At 40.4% G+C, this 17,294-nt stretch overlaps 1 protein-coding gene across 3 annotated transcripts; it reads right to left on the reverse strand.

The window, feature by feature from the left end:
- Positions 1 to 7,657: 7,657 nt before the first annotated feature.
- Positions 7,658 to 13,880, reverse strand: LOC129355709 (interleukin-18-like). 3 transcript variants are annotated; one of them, XM_055025311.1, is made up of 6 exons: positions 13,686 to 13,880; positions 10,470 to 10,546; positions 10,347 to 10,373; positions 10,103 to 10,243; positions 8,543 to 8,679; positions 7,658 to 8,366 (listed from the first exon to the last, which is right to left on the reverse strand). In XM_055025311.1, exons 2-6 carry the CDS (start codon positions 10,534 to 10,536, stop codon positions 8,142 to 8,144), a joined length of 597 nt encoding a protein of 198 aa, XP_054881286.1. In that variant the 5' UTR covers positions 10,537 to 10,546; positions 13,686 to 13,880; the 3' UTR covers positions 7,658 to 8,141. The 3 variants fall into 3 exon arrangements, with proteins under 3 accessions (XP_054881286.1, XP_054881287.1, XP_054881285.1); XM_055025312.1 differs by lacking the exon at positions 13,686 to 13,880 and adding an exon at positions 12,882 to 13,663; XM_055025310.1 differs by lacking the exon at positions 13,686 to 13,880 and having other exon boundaries at positions 10,470 to 12,865.
- Between the last annotated feature and the right edge of the window lie 3,414 nt (positions 13,881 to 17,294).

A 17,294-nucleotide genomic window follows, 5' to 3' on the forward strand; every position in this document is an offset into this window, starting at 1 on the left:
TCTGGTTTGGGACTGGGTTTTTTATTGAGAAAATAGTAAAAATCTATGTATGTAATTCATGGCAGAAGTAAAATGCTTTAAGTGGTTAAAAGACAAGAAGTCAGGATAAATGTGAGGATGAAAACTTCTGTATAAAACTGGGAATGACTTCTCGAAAAGCCCTTCACTTAAACTAAATGTGCCCGGCAAACCAAAATTGTGCAATAATTTCAATGGACATTACTGATGACACAGAAATGATCAACAAAACAAAATGTCTACTTGAAAAGGCAGCTGCCATAAATAAGGTTTAGTGGAGTGAGTCAGAATCTGGATGACTCACTCCATTGTTTCCATTTTTGTCACAGAAACAATAATTACTCTCCCAAGATCCTACTCTCTGTGTGACTCAGATTCCCAATTTATGACTTCTGTTTTTTTTCTCCATAATTACCAATTGAAAGAAGTGGAGGGAGAAGCATCAAACAAATCCACCCGTGGACCACTTTATTAGTTTCATACTGTTTAGCTGTATGGCAAGCTGTTTGTGACAGACTTAGACTTAGACTTCCTTTATTGTCATTGTACAAAAAAAACACAAGGTGAATCTTGACAACGAAATGTCGTTACTTGGCTACCAGTGTAGCAGAGCTAAAACCTTATACTACCCAATAAATAAATAAATACAATACAAGTGCCATAGAATACACAGGTTCAGTGTTGTGAACAAAACTAAAGTGCATGTATTGACCATGTCCATGGGGGGGTCATTTGGTTTGTGAGTGTGTGGAGGGATGTTATGTGGCGTTAAGCAGTCTGATGGCCCGGGGGAAGAAACTGTTCAGTAGTCTGAATGTTCTGCACAAGATGCTGCGGAACCTTCTTCCAGACGGCAGGGGGGAAAACAGTCCATGGTTGGGGTGGGTGGGGTCGGAGAGGATCTGGTGAGCGCGGGATAGGCAGCGCCTCTCTGCGATGTCCTTGATGCAGGGGAGCAGAGCCCCCGTGATCTTCTCCCCTGTCCTCACCACCCTCTGTAGAGACTTCCAGTCAGAGGCCCTGCAGCTCCCAGACCAGATGGAGATGTAGCTGGTCAGTTGGCTCTTGATGGTCCCTCTGTAGAAGGTCTGAAGGATGGGGGGCGGGAGGGATGCTCTCTTCATCCGACGCAGGAAGTGCATGCGCTGCTGGCCCTTCTTCACCAGTGAGGAGATGTGGGGAGACCAGCTGAGGTTGTCGTTGATGTGCACCCCCAGGAACTTGGTGCTGCTGACGACCTCCACTGCTGAGTCGTTGATGAGGAGTGGTGTGTGGGTGGGTCTGGATTTCCTGAAGTCTAAGATGATCTCCTTGGTCTTGTTGACATTCAGGATCAGGTTGTTTCCTCTGCACCAGTCCACCAGAAGACTGAGCTTCAACAGTAATACAGGAGATGTAAATAACCAAATATGGATGGTTTTGACCTTTGGGGATAGACTGGACAGAGTATTTCAGAATCTGCTGACATCATCACACACACAAGCACTTCTCAGGTTTACAAAGCATGTGTAACATAGTTAATGTATAGAATTCCACTTGTCATTAGTTTGGGTTCAGGTGTAATGGGTGAAACAGCACCCCCTCCTGGTGGTTGTTAAATATAGTGAACACAGACACCTGGTTGCCAGTTCATGAGAGATGATGTAGGTTCACTGAGAACATTGTAACGGTCCTGTAAAATGTTCTGTTAATTTGTTGCTAACATAAAATACTATTCCTTGTAAGGTGCTGTATTGCCTGTGATGAACCTGGTCCCTGATTATTTTATATTTTGTTTCATACAGATAAACCCAGTCTTGTATAGTAACAAATTAAAAATACTTCACTACTTTACTTAAGTATATTTTGGAGTACTTCATATGAAAATTTTTGATAACTTTCACTTTTACTTCATTACATTTCCAAACTTAATTTCATACTTTTACTCCGATACATTTTCAATGTGTGGTTTAGTTACTCGTTACAAAAAAGCAAGAGAGAAACGCAAATGTTTTGATCCCACCTACTGATTGACTGAAACAAAGCCTGCTTGCCTGGGCTTGTTCATCACCACCAATAGGATGCACAGGTTTCACCTCCCCACCTGCGTCAAAAAGTCCAGCAAACAGTCTGATTGGTCAGTGCTCCGTTCGTGTAGGTTTTGCCGTTAAAATGTTTGTTTGTGCAGCTTTGGTTTCCGAGATATTAAAATGATTTTTTAGGTCATCCAGAGTTCAACATCCCCGCATTTTGCTCCAAATCAAACCAAAGTGGGCTGGTTCGTTAATGCTCCGTTTGTGCAGGTTTGTGCCGTTAAAACAAACGCAGCAAAGTTGTTTTCAATTTGGATTTTGACTGTTCCAATATCCGGTGTGAGCGGCGTCTAGCTCGAGGTTGATCCGATTTATGAACGCTATTTTCGGCCAGCCGGTCTCTGGTCTCCCCCTTCCTCAAGGTGTCGGAGTTTCACTCAGGGAGAGTCAACAAATTTTACATCCAAACTCTCCAGAGAAACTAATTGAAATAGATTTCTTGCCTTGTGACCAACTGACAAGAAAATTCATGCTGTTACACGAGACACACTGTTCTCTAGTGAATTTTTAGTCATACTCAATATTTTCAGTAATTGTAATCTTAAAAAGTATATATTTTGGATGGCCTAAAAAATCATTTTTAATATCTTTTTAATAACCAAAGCTGCACAAACAGAGCACTAACCAATCAGAGTATTTGCTGGATTATTTGAGTAGGTGGGTGTCAGCTTCATGGAGGTCTGTTTCGCTTCTCCCATTAAACACCAAGTTAACTAAAAGCTCTCCCTCTTCAGATGTCAAATAAGCTGCATTTCCCTCCAATTCTTTTTTTCTTTGCATAATGACCAGTTGTGTTCACCTATAGTTTATGAAGTAGAGGAATCGTAACGGGGTTTTTTCTTCATGTTGGCCGCATTTTCTGTACTGACTATTTATTTTTCTCATTTTCAGCACTGACCTTATTGAAAGGAAAAACGTAAGGCTTACAAAAACGTTGTATTTTCTGTCTTGGAGGGTTTACTAAGAAGCTGGTTCAGTTGTAAAGCAGGTTAAGTTAACCTAAAGCAGGTTAAGTTAACCTTGTGGTTTAGGTAAAGCACCTAATTTTCTTAACTAAATGATGCCTGCAGGTTTATCTATTAGCAGGTTTGATTTTGCCTGCACTTGGTTGTGTACATTATTTTAAGTGTATTTGACAAGTTTACCAAAATATAAAAAATGTCATTCAAACTGCCTTTCAATCTGGAGAGACTCACACAGAGAAGAGAATAGCAGTTAGAGATTTAATGATACAGAATCTTTGGCGCTCGGCCCCGGCTGAAGACTGAGTCGTGGATCACCGCGGGCAGGACATCAGCTCGGCCGAGCTCGGACAGTTTTCCCCGGGGCCGAAAACCGGTGGTGGAGCTGGGTGCAGAAGGATCCTGGAAACATCCATCAGAACGGAGGTGGAGAAGAGGGGAGGAGGTGGGTTATGCGCACTGACAAGCGGGTCGACCCTCTGATGGATTGGCTTTTGAAGACAGTCCTGGATGATGATAGGCTCGAAGCGGAGAATTGCTCCAGGACGTGGCGATTGCGAGATGAATGTCAGCTGGATCGAGTCTCCCAGGTTGAATTTTCGCCTAAGCTCCATTTGCCTTGTTTTACTTTTTACTTGTACTTTTAATTTCATTACTTGAGTACATCCATTTTTACAGTAATTTCCATACTTAAGTACAAGACATTTCAGATACTTTAAGACTTTAACTCAAGTAACATTTCAATCAGTGACTTTTACTTTTACCAAAGTCATATTTTGGAGCGGTACCTATACTTTTTCTTGACTCTGAGATTTCAGTACTTTATACAACACTGTAAACCACATTTTGTCTCATCTTGTCTCCTGGTTCCGTATTCACACAACGCAGAACTGATGATAAGCCATTATAATTAAAAAGGTTACACATGGACAGGAAAAGAAGCTGATGTCAGAGAAGAACACAAAGCTTGTTGACAAGAAGGAGCTCAAATAACTCCTCGTTCCAGTTGTAATGCTTGGGTTGTGTTTAAGGGAAGAGAGGAGGCGGCAGACTCATCAGGACGGTCAAACACCACCACACTGGTATTGGGAATTTCACAGTGTTGTCCTTTAATAAACTCTCTTCACCAACCTGACGAAGCCCGTTGAACGGCAGCTATATTACCAAACATGAAAAGAAGCAGAGTTCAAACAACCGGTAGCGTTACTAAGAGTTAGGAAGCTAACATGTCCAGCGGCTGTAGCATATTTTTCCCTCGTTCTCTACAGAGAAGCAGTGTCGCATACTTGTGACATCATTAGCAATACTACAGTATCTTAAAGAGACACTACACAATTACCGCTGTTACACAGTCATAAATGTGATACAAGAATACAGACTTCAATTGAGCCAAAATGAGAAATAGTTTGCATGCTATCCTTGTGCATGTGTGTGTTCTCTCTTGGTACTCCACAGTAAAAAAAAAACATGACTGACAGGTTAATTGATCTCTCTAAGTGTTCCATAGGTGTGTGTGTGCACACACATACACACACATATGGAGTCTGTGTTATCCTGTGATGGATTGGCGACCTTTCCAGGGGGACTCTGCCTTTTGCCTGTTGGCCGTTGGAGACAGATACTGGTATCCCTCACAATTTGATGGATGGACAAATAGAACACAGGTGAATGTAGAGAGTATTCCATGTTTCTGTAACATGTTTTAAAAATGTGCTATTGTGACCTGTCACAGAGCCACCAATAAAGTCACATGTGACTCAGGATTTTCCCTGAGCTGGATGCTTTCTTTCACTCATGACCTTTTACCTTTACAATCCTTCCAGGTACTACAGCTGAGAAACATCCCAACAGTATGATGCTGCCATCACTATGCTTCATTCTTCACCATGGGGATGGTGTGTTTATGGTGATGTGCAGTGTTTGCCTGACCAGACCAAAAACCTTTCTTCTTCTTCAAAGTTTGATCATTTTAGCATGTTTTTTAATTAATATGTTAATACCCGTTACATATGCTCCCATTACTAATGCAGAGAAAAAGCTTTTTTTGTTGTTTGTTTGTTTTGTTTTAATTGGGGAAAGGTTGGGTAATTGTGGGTCTAAAGATTATGTTTCATAGGTGGGGATTTTAATTGTACTGAAAATGAGTTTTTAGACCATAATTGTGCAGAGCTGCGTCCGGCGGCCCGACATGCTCTGCGGGATCTGGTCTGGTCTCATGGCCTGGTGGACGTATGGAGAAAGATGCACGCAGGCTCCAGGCAGTACACATGGTCCCACATTAAGGGAAACCGAATCTCTTTAGCTCATCTTGATTGTTTCTATTGTTTTAAACACCATTTTAACATTTTTGAAACATGTCAGATTTCAACAGTGACTTTTACAGATCACGCTGCTTTTAGATATTTTTTTTTTAGAAACATTTGACCTTGAAGCGCATACTGACATTTTAATTCAGCTTTAACTTATGATTAGGGTTTCAACAAGATTTTAAGTTATTTTGGGACTGGTTTTAGACAGAGGAAATCAGATTTGATCTGTCTGAGACAGTGGTGGACCATGGGAAAGTTAAAATAAAACTGCTGAGTCAGCAGCACAATGTCACCTGTGACATTGACCAATGGTCTCATCAGCTGTGTGTCACTGGTCTTAGCCGATGCTGCAGATGGACGAGCCGGATGTGGGGATCTTGTGGGATCTTGGATCTTGAAATGGTTACAAGTGGCGACGAGGATGAGGTCGATTTGCAGTAATGCCAGCCAGTTGGAACTTAATTCTTAAACAGCCTATTGTCGATAGTGGACATTGATACCCACTGGATATGCCCCGCCCATGCGCTGAGTAAAAACAACTCACTGAGTAATGCTCACTGAGAAGCAAGTATTACTTTTGTATAATAAAATGTCAGCAAATGCTCCTTTGCAGCTGTTAACTCCACATGGCAACAATATTTGACATGGGGCGTTGATGTTTTTGTTCAGTATACAACAATGATTGTTGTTCAGCGGCCTCCAGAGTCTTCGGAGCAACAGGAGATTAACATCATGGATGTTCTGGTGCCAAAGTGACTTATTCCGTCACGTTAATGTGGACCAAATTCTGACAAAGGGTTTTGACATACGGAAGCGCATTGCTGTCACGTAGGGAAAAAAAATAGAGCGGTATCACGTTATGACGTGATACGAATTTCGTAAAAACGTGATTATTTTATGTCCAGGAAGTGGCGGTTTTTTGCTCGGCTACTACAGTGGCTAACAGGATTTGGTCGAGTTTCCCTTCATGTTTGGTCTAAAACATGCACTGTGGTTGAAACCTTTAATCGCATGCGCACTGTGAACAGGATAACAAACAGAACGGGACTGAACAGAAGGAAACGTCAGTCCGCTCCTCTGGCTGTGAGCTCGTTAGTAACTCTAGATCAAAGCTGAAGTTGGCCTCCGATTGTAGTTTCTGATTCGTGAAATGGCTAAACTGCAATTACAACAGAGGCTCAGATGTATTTGCACAACATTTTCTGTCCAGATTTTTATTGTACAATAACAATAGCTGAATAACTGCAACGTCTGGTCGTAACCTAGCAACCGAAATCAACAGAAGGCAAGACAGTGGCAAAAGACAAAACTAGATCCGGTTGAGTATTCTTCAAAATAAAAGACTTCCTGTCACCTAAGTAAGTCCATAACAGGCTGGTGTCTAATTCGGCTCGTTTGCCGGTAACAAGCTCATAGGTTCTGCTCTGCTGGTGGTAAAACAAGGAGGAGGCAGACGGAAGCTTTGTAGAACTTTATTCCACTTGGCTAGGTGAAGAACAACTGCACAGATTGAGTCTCTAAGCTGACACGCCGTTCTTCTTCTTCTCCTCCCGCCCCTCACCGTTGCTCTCTCTACTGCCCCCCAGTGACAGGCTGGGCCTGTAACACTCCTCTCTCCAAAACAAATCATGCTTTGAATTGAATTATTTTTCATGTCACCTTTTTGTAATTATGTGCAACCAAGTAAAATTTTGTGAATAATAATAATTATGTAAATTATGCTCAACATATATTACAATAAATACGTAATTAATTATGTAAATTATACTTAACTTTTAAGTTTGAAGAAATCATCTGTCCTGCTTTAAAAACAAACATACATCAACTCTTCAAATCTGGACTAGATTATTTTACGCCAATAGCAGAATATTTCAAACCTAGTTTGTGATTTGGGAAATCTTTATTTGAAGCTCAAGTAATGAGATTTAAAAACCTTTTTGTATCTGGAATGTATTAGAAATGAACTCCTGTCACATTTGCTCTATTTGCTATTATTTTAATCTTCTGTTGTCTTTAATTTCTTTTCCAAGACCACCTGCCTTTCTGTTTGGCTGTTGTGGTTTACAGGGATGCATCAGCTGAGATAATAATGCCGACAATTTTTCAGATTCAGATTTGTCATCATGCAACATAGCATTAGTCATAAATAATCTACTCCAGGTCGGAATGTATGTTAGCTTTTTTAGATTAGAGATGCTACCCCTTTCATTAATTGGTTGCATCAGTAGTAAAATATGACAATATTTTAGAAAACAAGTCATCAGTAGGACAAGAGAAAACATAAGCATACAAAAGCAAGAACAAAATAGTGAACATTTATTTCATCCTGCCCTTCATCTAAATATAAATACATCACTTATAGACTCAGTAATTATCAGTAATGAGTAATTTAAAACATGGTATTCGTATTCTGATTAAATTTACTCTGAAAGAACCAACAAATGGATTTTGTTGGTTCTTAAGAACAACATTTTTACAAAATTACTCATGAGATAATAAGCATATTTATTAATTCATAATAATTACAATTATAAATAACAACCGGTCATACAGTATCAGAATAATTACTATAATTACTAACTTCTTTTCTATGTATACTAAACAATATACATACATAAACTTTGTTGTTTTTTGATTTGTTTGTGATATAACTAATGATCATAGCAATGACAACAACATAATAATCTACGAATAATGTTAACATTAGCAGAAGAAAGAAAAAGCTCACTATCCATTTAATAAAGTGGCTAGTGAATGTTGCATTTTCCCAAGAGAAATAGTTATGGACTGCATTTATTTACACAAAGAATCCTAGACTCATCCACTTCATCCATGGATTCTTGACGCAGAATTAGTTTATGCAGGCAAGGCATGTCCTCCACATGCTCGAATGCCAGGAAGTAACCTGGGTACTTGGTGGATTCAAACATGTATTTGCCAGTGGAGATGCGTTTCCACCGGAACAGAGCCTTGTGTTCTGCTGCTTCAATCCGGACTTCACAATCCTAGCAGAGACAGAAGTAGAAAAACTGGTTAGGGTTAATTTTGTTACGTTGCTGAGTAACAGTGAAGGTGTTTGTCTTATTTTGAATCACTCTGCCATTATTTTTTCATCCACAGTGAAATGATTAGCTGCACCCCTTCGCACACAGTTTCATTTCACATGTAAGAAAGGCCTCACCATGGGCTCTGGGCACACTTCCTTGTTATTTTTGCAGGATAACATAATTTTTTCATCATCAGCACAGACGTACAGCATGACTGCCTGATTTTTGTTAGTGCCCGAGTCCTGATATATCTGGATTTCAAATTTGCAATCTGAAAGAAAAAACAAACAAAAAAAAAAAAGTATATAAATAAGTTATGCTTCTACCTAGGGATGCACTGTCCCACTTTTTTCACTTACAGATATCTGAGGTTTAACATCAGCTGATGCAAATCTGATACATAAACAGTGCTGAACTTACTTAAAAAGTCTCTCTCTTTTTTTTTAAACAGACATAAATAAATAATAAATAAATGACAAAAACAATAGTTGGATTACCTTGGTCAAACATGTAAATTTAAACAGTTACAAATCTTTCAAATGGTTCAGAAAGTGAAGTTAGGAATTCTAAATATAATGTAAAATAAATCAACCACAACGTCATACAGAGCACAAAGCACAGAATTAGGCTGAATAGATCTGCCATTTTGGACAAACTGTCATTGATACCCGATCTATAATACTTTTCAATACTAGACTAATACTGGAGTAAGGCCCTGAAGGACTCTGAAGGTATGGTCCCTGTGGAGCATTTCCCCTTCCATTAATGTTGGATGGGGAGCACCTCTACTGTTGCTTCTTAATAAAGTATTTCTTATCTAATCTAGTGTTATGTTTTGGAATGCTACTGGGAAATAAATTGACTAATAATTCCCTCACAGGATCACAAACTGCCACAGTCTGATAAACCTTTGGTTGAGTAAGATCTCTGATTCACTGTACATGATATTTATTACAATATTTTTTTCCAAGACATGTATCACATTATAACAGCACTCAAACAATTTTTTTTCTGAGTGAAAGTAATGCGTTTCCATACTACTACATAGCCTTGAATCTACATTACAAATAAATAAGTCAGTTCTGAAAGGACAAAATGATGGCGAGCTTCTAACAGCTGGCTGGTACTGGTCTGGTAAGAGTACTGGTCTGGTAGGAGGCTGATAGTCTGCAGTATTTCCTCCTCCATCTCACCATATAGACACACAATCCATTATTCATCTCTTTTTCATTTCAAAGAAATTGCGCTTGGATATTTTCACCTAATATCTGGACAATCAAACCATGGACTTTTCAAATTTGTGTCAGTCATTCACTGTGCTGACTGGTGGGAAAATTTAGGACTTTTTTGCACATTTATATGGAAGATTTACTGCAGTACTGTATATATATATATATATATATATATATATATATATATATATATATATATATATATATATATATATATATATTGTATTAATTTTTTGGGTTCTATGTATGTTTTGTGTCTTGTGGTGTTTGCTTTAATTTTACCTTCTTTAAGGTAAAATGAGAGCAAAACATATTTTTGCTTTAATACATGGTATTGAAAGCAGTGAGGTACTGTGTGACTTTTAGTAGGCCATTCAAGATCAAAAATACTCCAGATTGGCTCAATGAAAGCACTTCTGCAAAGATCTCTGCCAAAAGCAGAGGAGTTGCGTCGTCTCTTACCAGGCTGTCCTCGATCATGGACTGTCCTGTCCTCGAATTCAAATTTCCCCGAAGTTCTCAAAACAAGAAACTTTTGGTCTTTGCTTTGGATCCACCTTGATATTGGAGGCTCACATCTCCTGAAATTATCTGAATGAAGCTCTGCATTTCATAGAAAACAAGTTACAACCATTTCTACTGCATCTTTGCGACATACAGGTAAATAAATATGAAACAAGCTCATATATAAACTCATATAAGCTACCTGTTTCACATGAAGCAGAACTGGTCCCTGTGCAAAGGTATTGAAAAACATAAGTGCTGTTTTTTTATTCAACAGTATCAAAACCAAACAATTTAAATATTAGAAAAGTATGTAATTTCCTACCTTTAAAGTAAAATGAATTGTTAAGTGTTTGGATGAACTTCAGATGAGAGTCTTCACAGGTAGCCATAAATGGATGTCTAGAGAAGAAAAACATAAAACATAAACTGCAATATGTTTCCATAAGGTACCACGTAATGTGATCTGAGCCATCTCTAACAAATAAGTGAAAACAATCTGGGCATTATTGCCCTATGATTTAAAATCCTTTAAATGAGATGCTAGAAAAAATGCCTGACAGACTAACAATCTCACGATATAACTATCAGTGCCTTCCCCAACCTGCTGTTCATCTATATCGTCCTCTCCAGGAGCCCTGAATAGACCTTACCAGAGAATCTTAAGAGTGTGACCCCTCAACGAGAGAACACCCTCCAGTCTTCCTCTTTGAACAGGGGTAGCACCACCCCAGTCTGCCAATCCAGCAGAACTGGATTGGCAGACTCTGCAGTATCGCATGGACATTGGAGGCGGTTCCCCTGGATTGGCAGACTGGGGTGGTGGTCTCCCTGTTTAAAAAGAGAGACCGGAGGGTGTGCTCCAATTATAGAGGGATCACACTCTTAACCCTCCCTGGCAAGGTCTATTCAGGGGTCCTGGAGAGGAGGGTATGTCGGATAGTTGAACCTCGGATTCTGGAAGAGCAGTTTGGTTTTCGTCCTGGTCGTGGAACACTGGACCAGCTCTACACCCTCAGCAGGGTCCTGGAGGGTGCATGGGAGTTCACCCAACTAGTCGACATGTGTTTTGTGGTCTTGGAGAAGGAGCTCGACCATGTCCCTCGGGGAGCCCTGTGGGGGGTTCTGAAGGAGTATGGGGTACCGGGCCTTTTGATACGGGCTTTCAGGTCCCTGTATGACCGGTGTCAGAGTCTAGTCCGCATTGCCGGCAATAAGTCAGGCTCATTTGCGGTGAGGGTTGGACTCTGCCAGTGCTGCCCTTTGTCACCGATTCTGTCCGTTACTTTTATGGACAGAATTTCTAGGCGCAGCCAGGGTGTTGAGGGGATCTATTTTGGTGGTGTCAGGATTCCATCTCTGCTTTTTGTGGATGATGTGGTCCTATTTGCTTCATCGGGACATGATCTGGAGCTCTTGCTGGAGCGGTTCACAGCTGAGTGTGAAGCGGCTGGGATGGGGATCAGTGCCTCCAAGTCTGAGACCATGGTCTTGAGCCGGAAAAGGGTAGAGTGCCTTCTCCGGGTCGAGGGGATTGTCCTGCCCCAAGTGGAGGAGTTCAAGTATCTTGAGATCTTTTTCACAAATGAGGGAAAAAGGGAGAGCAAGATCGACAGGCGGATTGGCGCAGACTCTGCAGTGAAGTGGGCGCTGTACTGGTCCGTCGTGGGGAAGAGAGAGCTGAGTCAAAAAGCGAAGCTCTCGATTTACCGGTCAATCTACGTTCCAACCCTCATCTATGGTCTTGAGCTTTGGGTTATGACAGAAAGAACGAGATTTTGGATATAAGGGGCCGAAATGGGTTTCCTCCATAGGGTGGCTGGGCTCTCCTTAGAGCAGGTGTGTCAAACTCATTTTCGTTTTGGGCCAAATAAAGATCATGAAGGCTCTTAAAGGGCCGGTTGTGCCAGAATGTGTTGATAAAACCTGTTCACAAACTGTTAATGTCAATGAATACTTAAAATTACTTAATATTTTTGAACATCTTTTCATAATGATAAATGTGTCTGTTTATTTACTCGCTGTATAAATCATGGACTATAATCCTACATCAACTAAATTCTCAGGAAACTGGAGGGATTGATTGATATAAATTGGCAGTAAACAGATAAAAACTGCATAGATATGATTGATAATATAATATTTAATCACACTTAGTGTTTAGTCTACACTGTAGAGGGCCACATAAAAACATACAGCGGACCGGATTTTGCCCCCGGGCCTTGAGTTTGACACATGTGCCTTAGAGATAGGGTGAGAAGCTCGGTCATCCGGGAGGGACTCAGAGTAGAGCTGCTGCTCCTCCACATCGACAAGAGGAACCAGTTGAGGTGGCTCGGGCATCTGGTCAGGATGCCTCCTGGACGCCGCCCTGGTGAGGTGTTTCGGGCACGTCCCACCGGGAGGAGGCCCCGGGGAAGACCCAGGACACGCTGGAGGGACTATGTCTCCTGGCTGGCCTGGGAACGCCTTGGGATTCACCCAGAGGAGCTGGAACAAGTGGCTGGGGGGAGGGAAGTCTGGGCCTCCCTTCAGAAGCTGCTACCCCCGCAACCCGACCCCAGACAGACAGTATAACATGAGATATATAATCTGTACTGGTAGCACTACAATCTGCATTACAAAATGCACCACTTTACCAGAAGCAACCAATCAGAGCCAGGGATGTAGTCTTAATGCAGCCAATAATAATCAATAATCAATAATTGATTCTTACAATGCATTGTTTTAGACATACCCTTCAGTTTTCCAGCTCCTTCACTCCTGCCATGCTTTTTGTAGTGTGATTCACTGTCTGAACATTCAACACCTTGTTATCCGTCCCTGCTCAGTCTGCTGACCGTGCTCGGAAGACACAGCGGAGAATTTCCTCCAGGGCCGAAGTGAAGCCTTACTTCGGGGTCAACTCCCTCATACGCCTCGAACATGAACCACGCGGGGGACGGGAGTGCTTGGAAGTCAGTTTTTTAATAGAGCCAGTTAACATTGAGAACCGCACACACTTCCGTGAGCCGCTGCTCCAGTCGTCGTCTTTTTTTCTCACTCACCCCGGCTCTCTCTCTCTCGCCCCCTCCGAGGGATGCCAGTTTTAGCACCCAGCGCCCCCTTCTGACCGGAGCACGGCTGCCACACATCGCTCACCCACACAACATGACTGACTGAGCTATTATCACATTCAGTGGAGGCACTTTCCGCAACAACCTCAAAACAAATAAACAACACAATAAATCCGGCCTAATGTAGCAGAACTACTCTAATATCATTCGATCATGAGTGATTTCTTTATTGCACACATGGCATAAAATAAATGCTTTACCCACAATTAGCAGGAAAAGATCTGGGCTGATTGCTGAATTGGACAAAGCAGCTTTACGTTAACTACCTGTAGAAACATGTAGAAAACACACACACACACACACACACACACACACACACAGCACACACACACACAGCATAAGCTTATTGTTTAACCTGTTATAGCCACACCCCTGTTGGCTTCTATCTATCAACAGTCAAAAAGCTTCATGGGGAAAGTAAATACCTCAGCTTTAAAAGATGTTCTCCGTGGCAGTGGTGCAACTCAACACTGACAATGAAGCAAAAACTGCAACTCTCCGCCTTTTAGACGTGTTGAAATGTTAAAAAGAAACTTGTGGTTCTCCTGTGTCGCTCCGTGTCGCCGCTTCTTCCTCAACCCAGTCTGGACTGATTCGCTCTCTTCTGCCTCGCTCTCACACTGCCGCGTCAATTCTGACGTGAGGCGCCTGCTCTTCCCGGTCCAGGCGGAAGTGAAAGCGGACGGAGTTAAGATAGTTTAAACAAAAATAATTGCGCTTCCTTTTTCTGCTATGTGCAATACTCTGGCCTAGGGTTATGATTTTTTTCTCTTTTATGCATAAAACAGGAACTATTTAATTTTTTTTCTTTTGTAACTTAACTTTAAGGGTTCACTTATCTTTACCTACTTTCAGAAATGAATATAAGAGATGCACACCATGTTGGGATTCCCTAATAAGTGGTATAGATTACTTTGTTTTTCTCTCTTTTTTTGCAAAAACAATAGTGCAATCATTCATACACCAGAGTACCCAAAAATGCATTCCAATCAGTAGTATAAATTCAACATGTTAAGTAGAAATAGGTCAAGCTTTAAATAAGCACGTGTAAAATGTACCTGGTTCTTTCATTTTGTCAAGTATGAAGTAACTGCACATAATACATGATTCAATTGTTTAAATTCATATCAACAGACAGCCAAAAGTAAGTTCTGTGCAATTTTTGATACTTTAAGGGAATATCTTTATACAAATAAGGAGTTGAGTTCAGAGGCTGCTTCCAAATTCACCATTGGGACTAGAGTAGTCAGTGTTTTTTCATAGGCAACAATTTAAAAAAGAATTAAACAAAAAACAGGGCAATATTTTATGACTTATGCCCCTTTTCCACCGCCTTGGCACATCTTGGCTCACTTTCCGAGATTTTTTTTGGAGCTGGCCCTGCTACCCTGGTTTTGTTGGTGATGCAAGTGTAACTGGGTCTACATTATATATTTCCACAAAATGTTTTCTTTAATGTATTTGTCCGTTTCCACCTGACTGTTCTTGTGTTCCTCTGTATCTGCTATGGGGGTTTTCTTCCTCCAGCTCCGACCACCACACACACACACAACACAGAAGTTCACCGGTCACACAAGCTTAGCGAAGGAAAACTAAGGCGCAATGTTTCAAACTCGCTGCAACACGGAAGTGACAAAAGATACAGACAAGCAGTGAAGATGCCGGTTTTTCTTTGTGTCGGATTTCAATATTCAGCTGCAGCTCAATGGAGCAGTGAGGAATGAGTCGTTTTTGTCAACGTTGCGGAGAGAATGAAAAGCCACTTGGAGCCCCACGGTGAACACAGACTCAGATAGGGTTAGACAGCATTCTTTCCACCTCAAATTTTCTTGAAGTCTCAGAAAAATCACAATCAGGCTATAAAAAAAGTTAGGAGGCATAGTAAAGAAGCACAAATATAGCGCCTCACCTCCAGGCGGGGTGCTATTTTTTCCAGAACATGGATAGAATCCCCACTGTTTTCCAATGCTATAAAAATGTATAGAATAAATATTAAATTTCTACATTTTTGTCAACAAAGATTTGCGTCATAGCCTGTCACACGTTTCTTTCAGCTGGGGACAAACCTACGCATTTTCCCCCATGTTGAATGCTCGCATATGTCCCATGTTAAATTCTCCCATAGGCAAACATTTTCTCATTTAATCTTAATAATATTTCTGTAGCTATGAAAATAACCTGGATAAATCCAGCTAATGAGTTAAAAAAAAAAGACTTGAAGTTTTATGGTCGAAACACTTTTTTCCTATTTTGTCCTTGGATAAATAAATTGAAATGGTGGAAACTGAACTCTCCAGTAACGAAGGTGACGATGACAGAGATGCTGAGATCATCTCACCTACAGCTGTCAGCGACGACGGGGCGACGCCACAAAGCCGCGGCCTCAAACACATGAGTCCATCAGGTGAAGACTCAGGATTTCCTCATGATTTTCTGTACAAGGCAGTTCTTGTAAAACAAACCTTCTACTGATTTGACCTGTTTGGGATTTAAGTGGTTTCTTAAATATTGCTTTCATGCTTCAGGTGGAGACCTGATCATGATTTTGAGGCTGCAAATTCAGTTGAGCCTGAACTGAAGAGAGGAGATGTGGTTCTGGTGGTGCCTACTGCTTCAGTGGAAGATCAAGTAAGAGCAACAGGAGCTGCAAGAAAACAAGCAGTAAGAAATATTCAAACATTCATCTGATTATGAGATTTGTGTTACAGGAAGCAGGCTGGCTCACAGGCATGAAAGAAAGCGACTGGTCAAACCTTGGCGTTGGAGCACAAAGAGGACTTTTCCCTGAAAACTTTACTCAGCGTTTGAATGAACAACTTTAGATAAAGAGGAATCTATCAAATATGTATTGGATCTGCCAAGACAGTATGTAGCTGAGCCTGTTCAGTTTAGGAAACTAATCTGCAGCACTGTTGCATTGACAGCCACTAAAACAACATCAGTTCCTTGTCAGCATGAAGTCACTCTGTTGTACCTTCTCTCTGAATGACATGTTTCCTTCTATTAAAACTAGAAAGATTTAATAGAGAATTTTTTGCTGAAATGCAACATAAAGGATAAATTATATCGACATTTTTAACTGTGTAAAACTGAGGTGAGGTGTAGCTTCCCTGCAGCATGTGTGTTGAAATTAACTTGAAAAATCTGATCAACTTTGTGCAGTTATCTATGTCTGTGCTTTTATGTTATATGAAAATAATGAATCCTGTATCTTGATTCCAATGCTCATTGTTGCTGTGGCTCTTTAATCACTCTTTCATTGTTTAATACGTGTTCATGGATCATAATGTGTTTCAGAAATCCTGATATCAATAATCTGAGTATTTATGAAAGTCACTTCTAGCAAATTAAAAGGCAGAATTTTCCTTAATGATAATCCAAATCAACCTGTTTATGTTGAAATGGACAGAAGGAAATATATAATATATAAAACTGAATATGCAATATTTGCAATGTGACTTCAAGACTCAGGTAGATAAATAAATCTCTTCTTTTAGCAAGTTACTGTTTACCTGTAGACGTTTAGGAAATGTAGAAAATTAACCTGTGTAAAAAACAAATAAAGCATAATTCATAAATGAAGACTGTGTTGCATATCTGTCCCAGATTACAGAATCAGATGGACATCCCATTGCAACAACTGATAATCAGCTGAACATGTTACTTGTTAAAGAAAAATAAATTTCAGTTTAAGCTTCATGATTTGCAAGTTTTAGATCTACAAACATGATAACTCCATAATGTCACCTTCAGGAGAAAGATACATGAAAACATGCTGGATTTTTCTAGGCCTTTCTTTTCCTAAGTTATGATCTAAAATGTTCATCAGAGGGTTTTATATTTAAGACCCTAACCCAACATTTTATTAATAAATTTTCATAAAACTTTGTTCAGATGGTTAATTAAGGAAGATGTGAGTCAGTTGGTTCGTCTTCAGACATTTAGTTACCATCCTAAATGGTATGCAACTGCAGGAATGCAACTTTTACATGCATTCCTGCTTTAAAGTCAAAAGGCTGACTTCCCTCTCAGCT

This window comes from Poeciliopsis prolifica, unplaced genomic scaffold, assembly GCF_027474105.1.
Source record: "Poeciliopsis prolifica strain line A6 unplaced genomic scaffold, Auburn_PproV2 SCAFFOLD142, whole genome shotgun sequence".
In the NCBI taxonomy this organism is placed as follows: domain Eukaryota; kingdom Metazoa; phylum Chordata; class Actinopteri; order Cyprinodontiformes; family Poeciliidae; genus Poeciliopsis; species Poeciliopsis prolifica.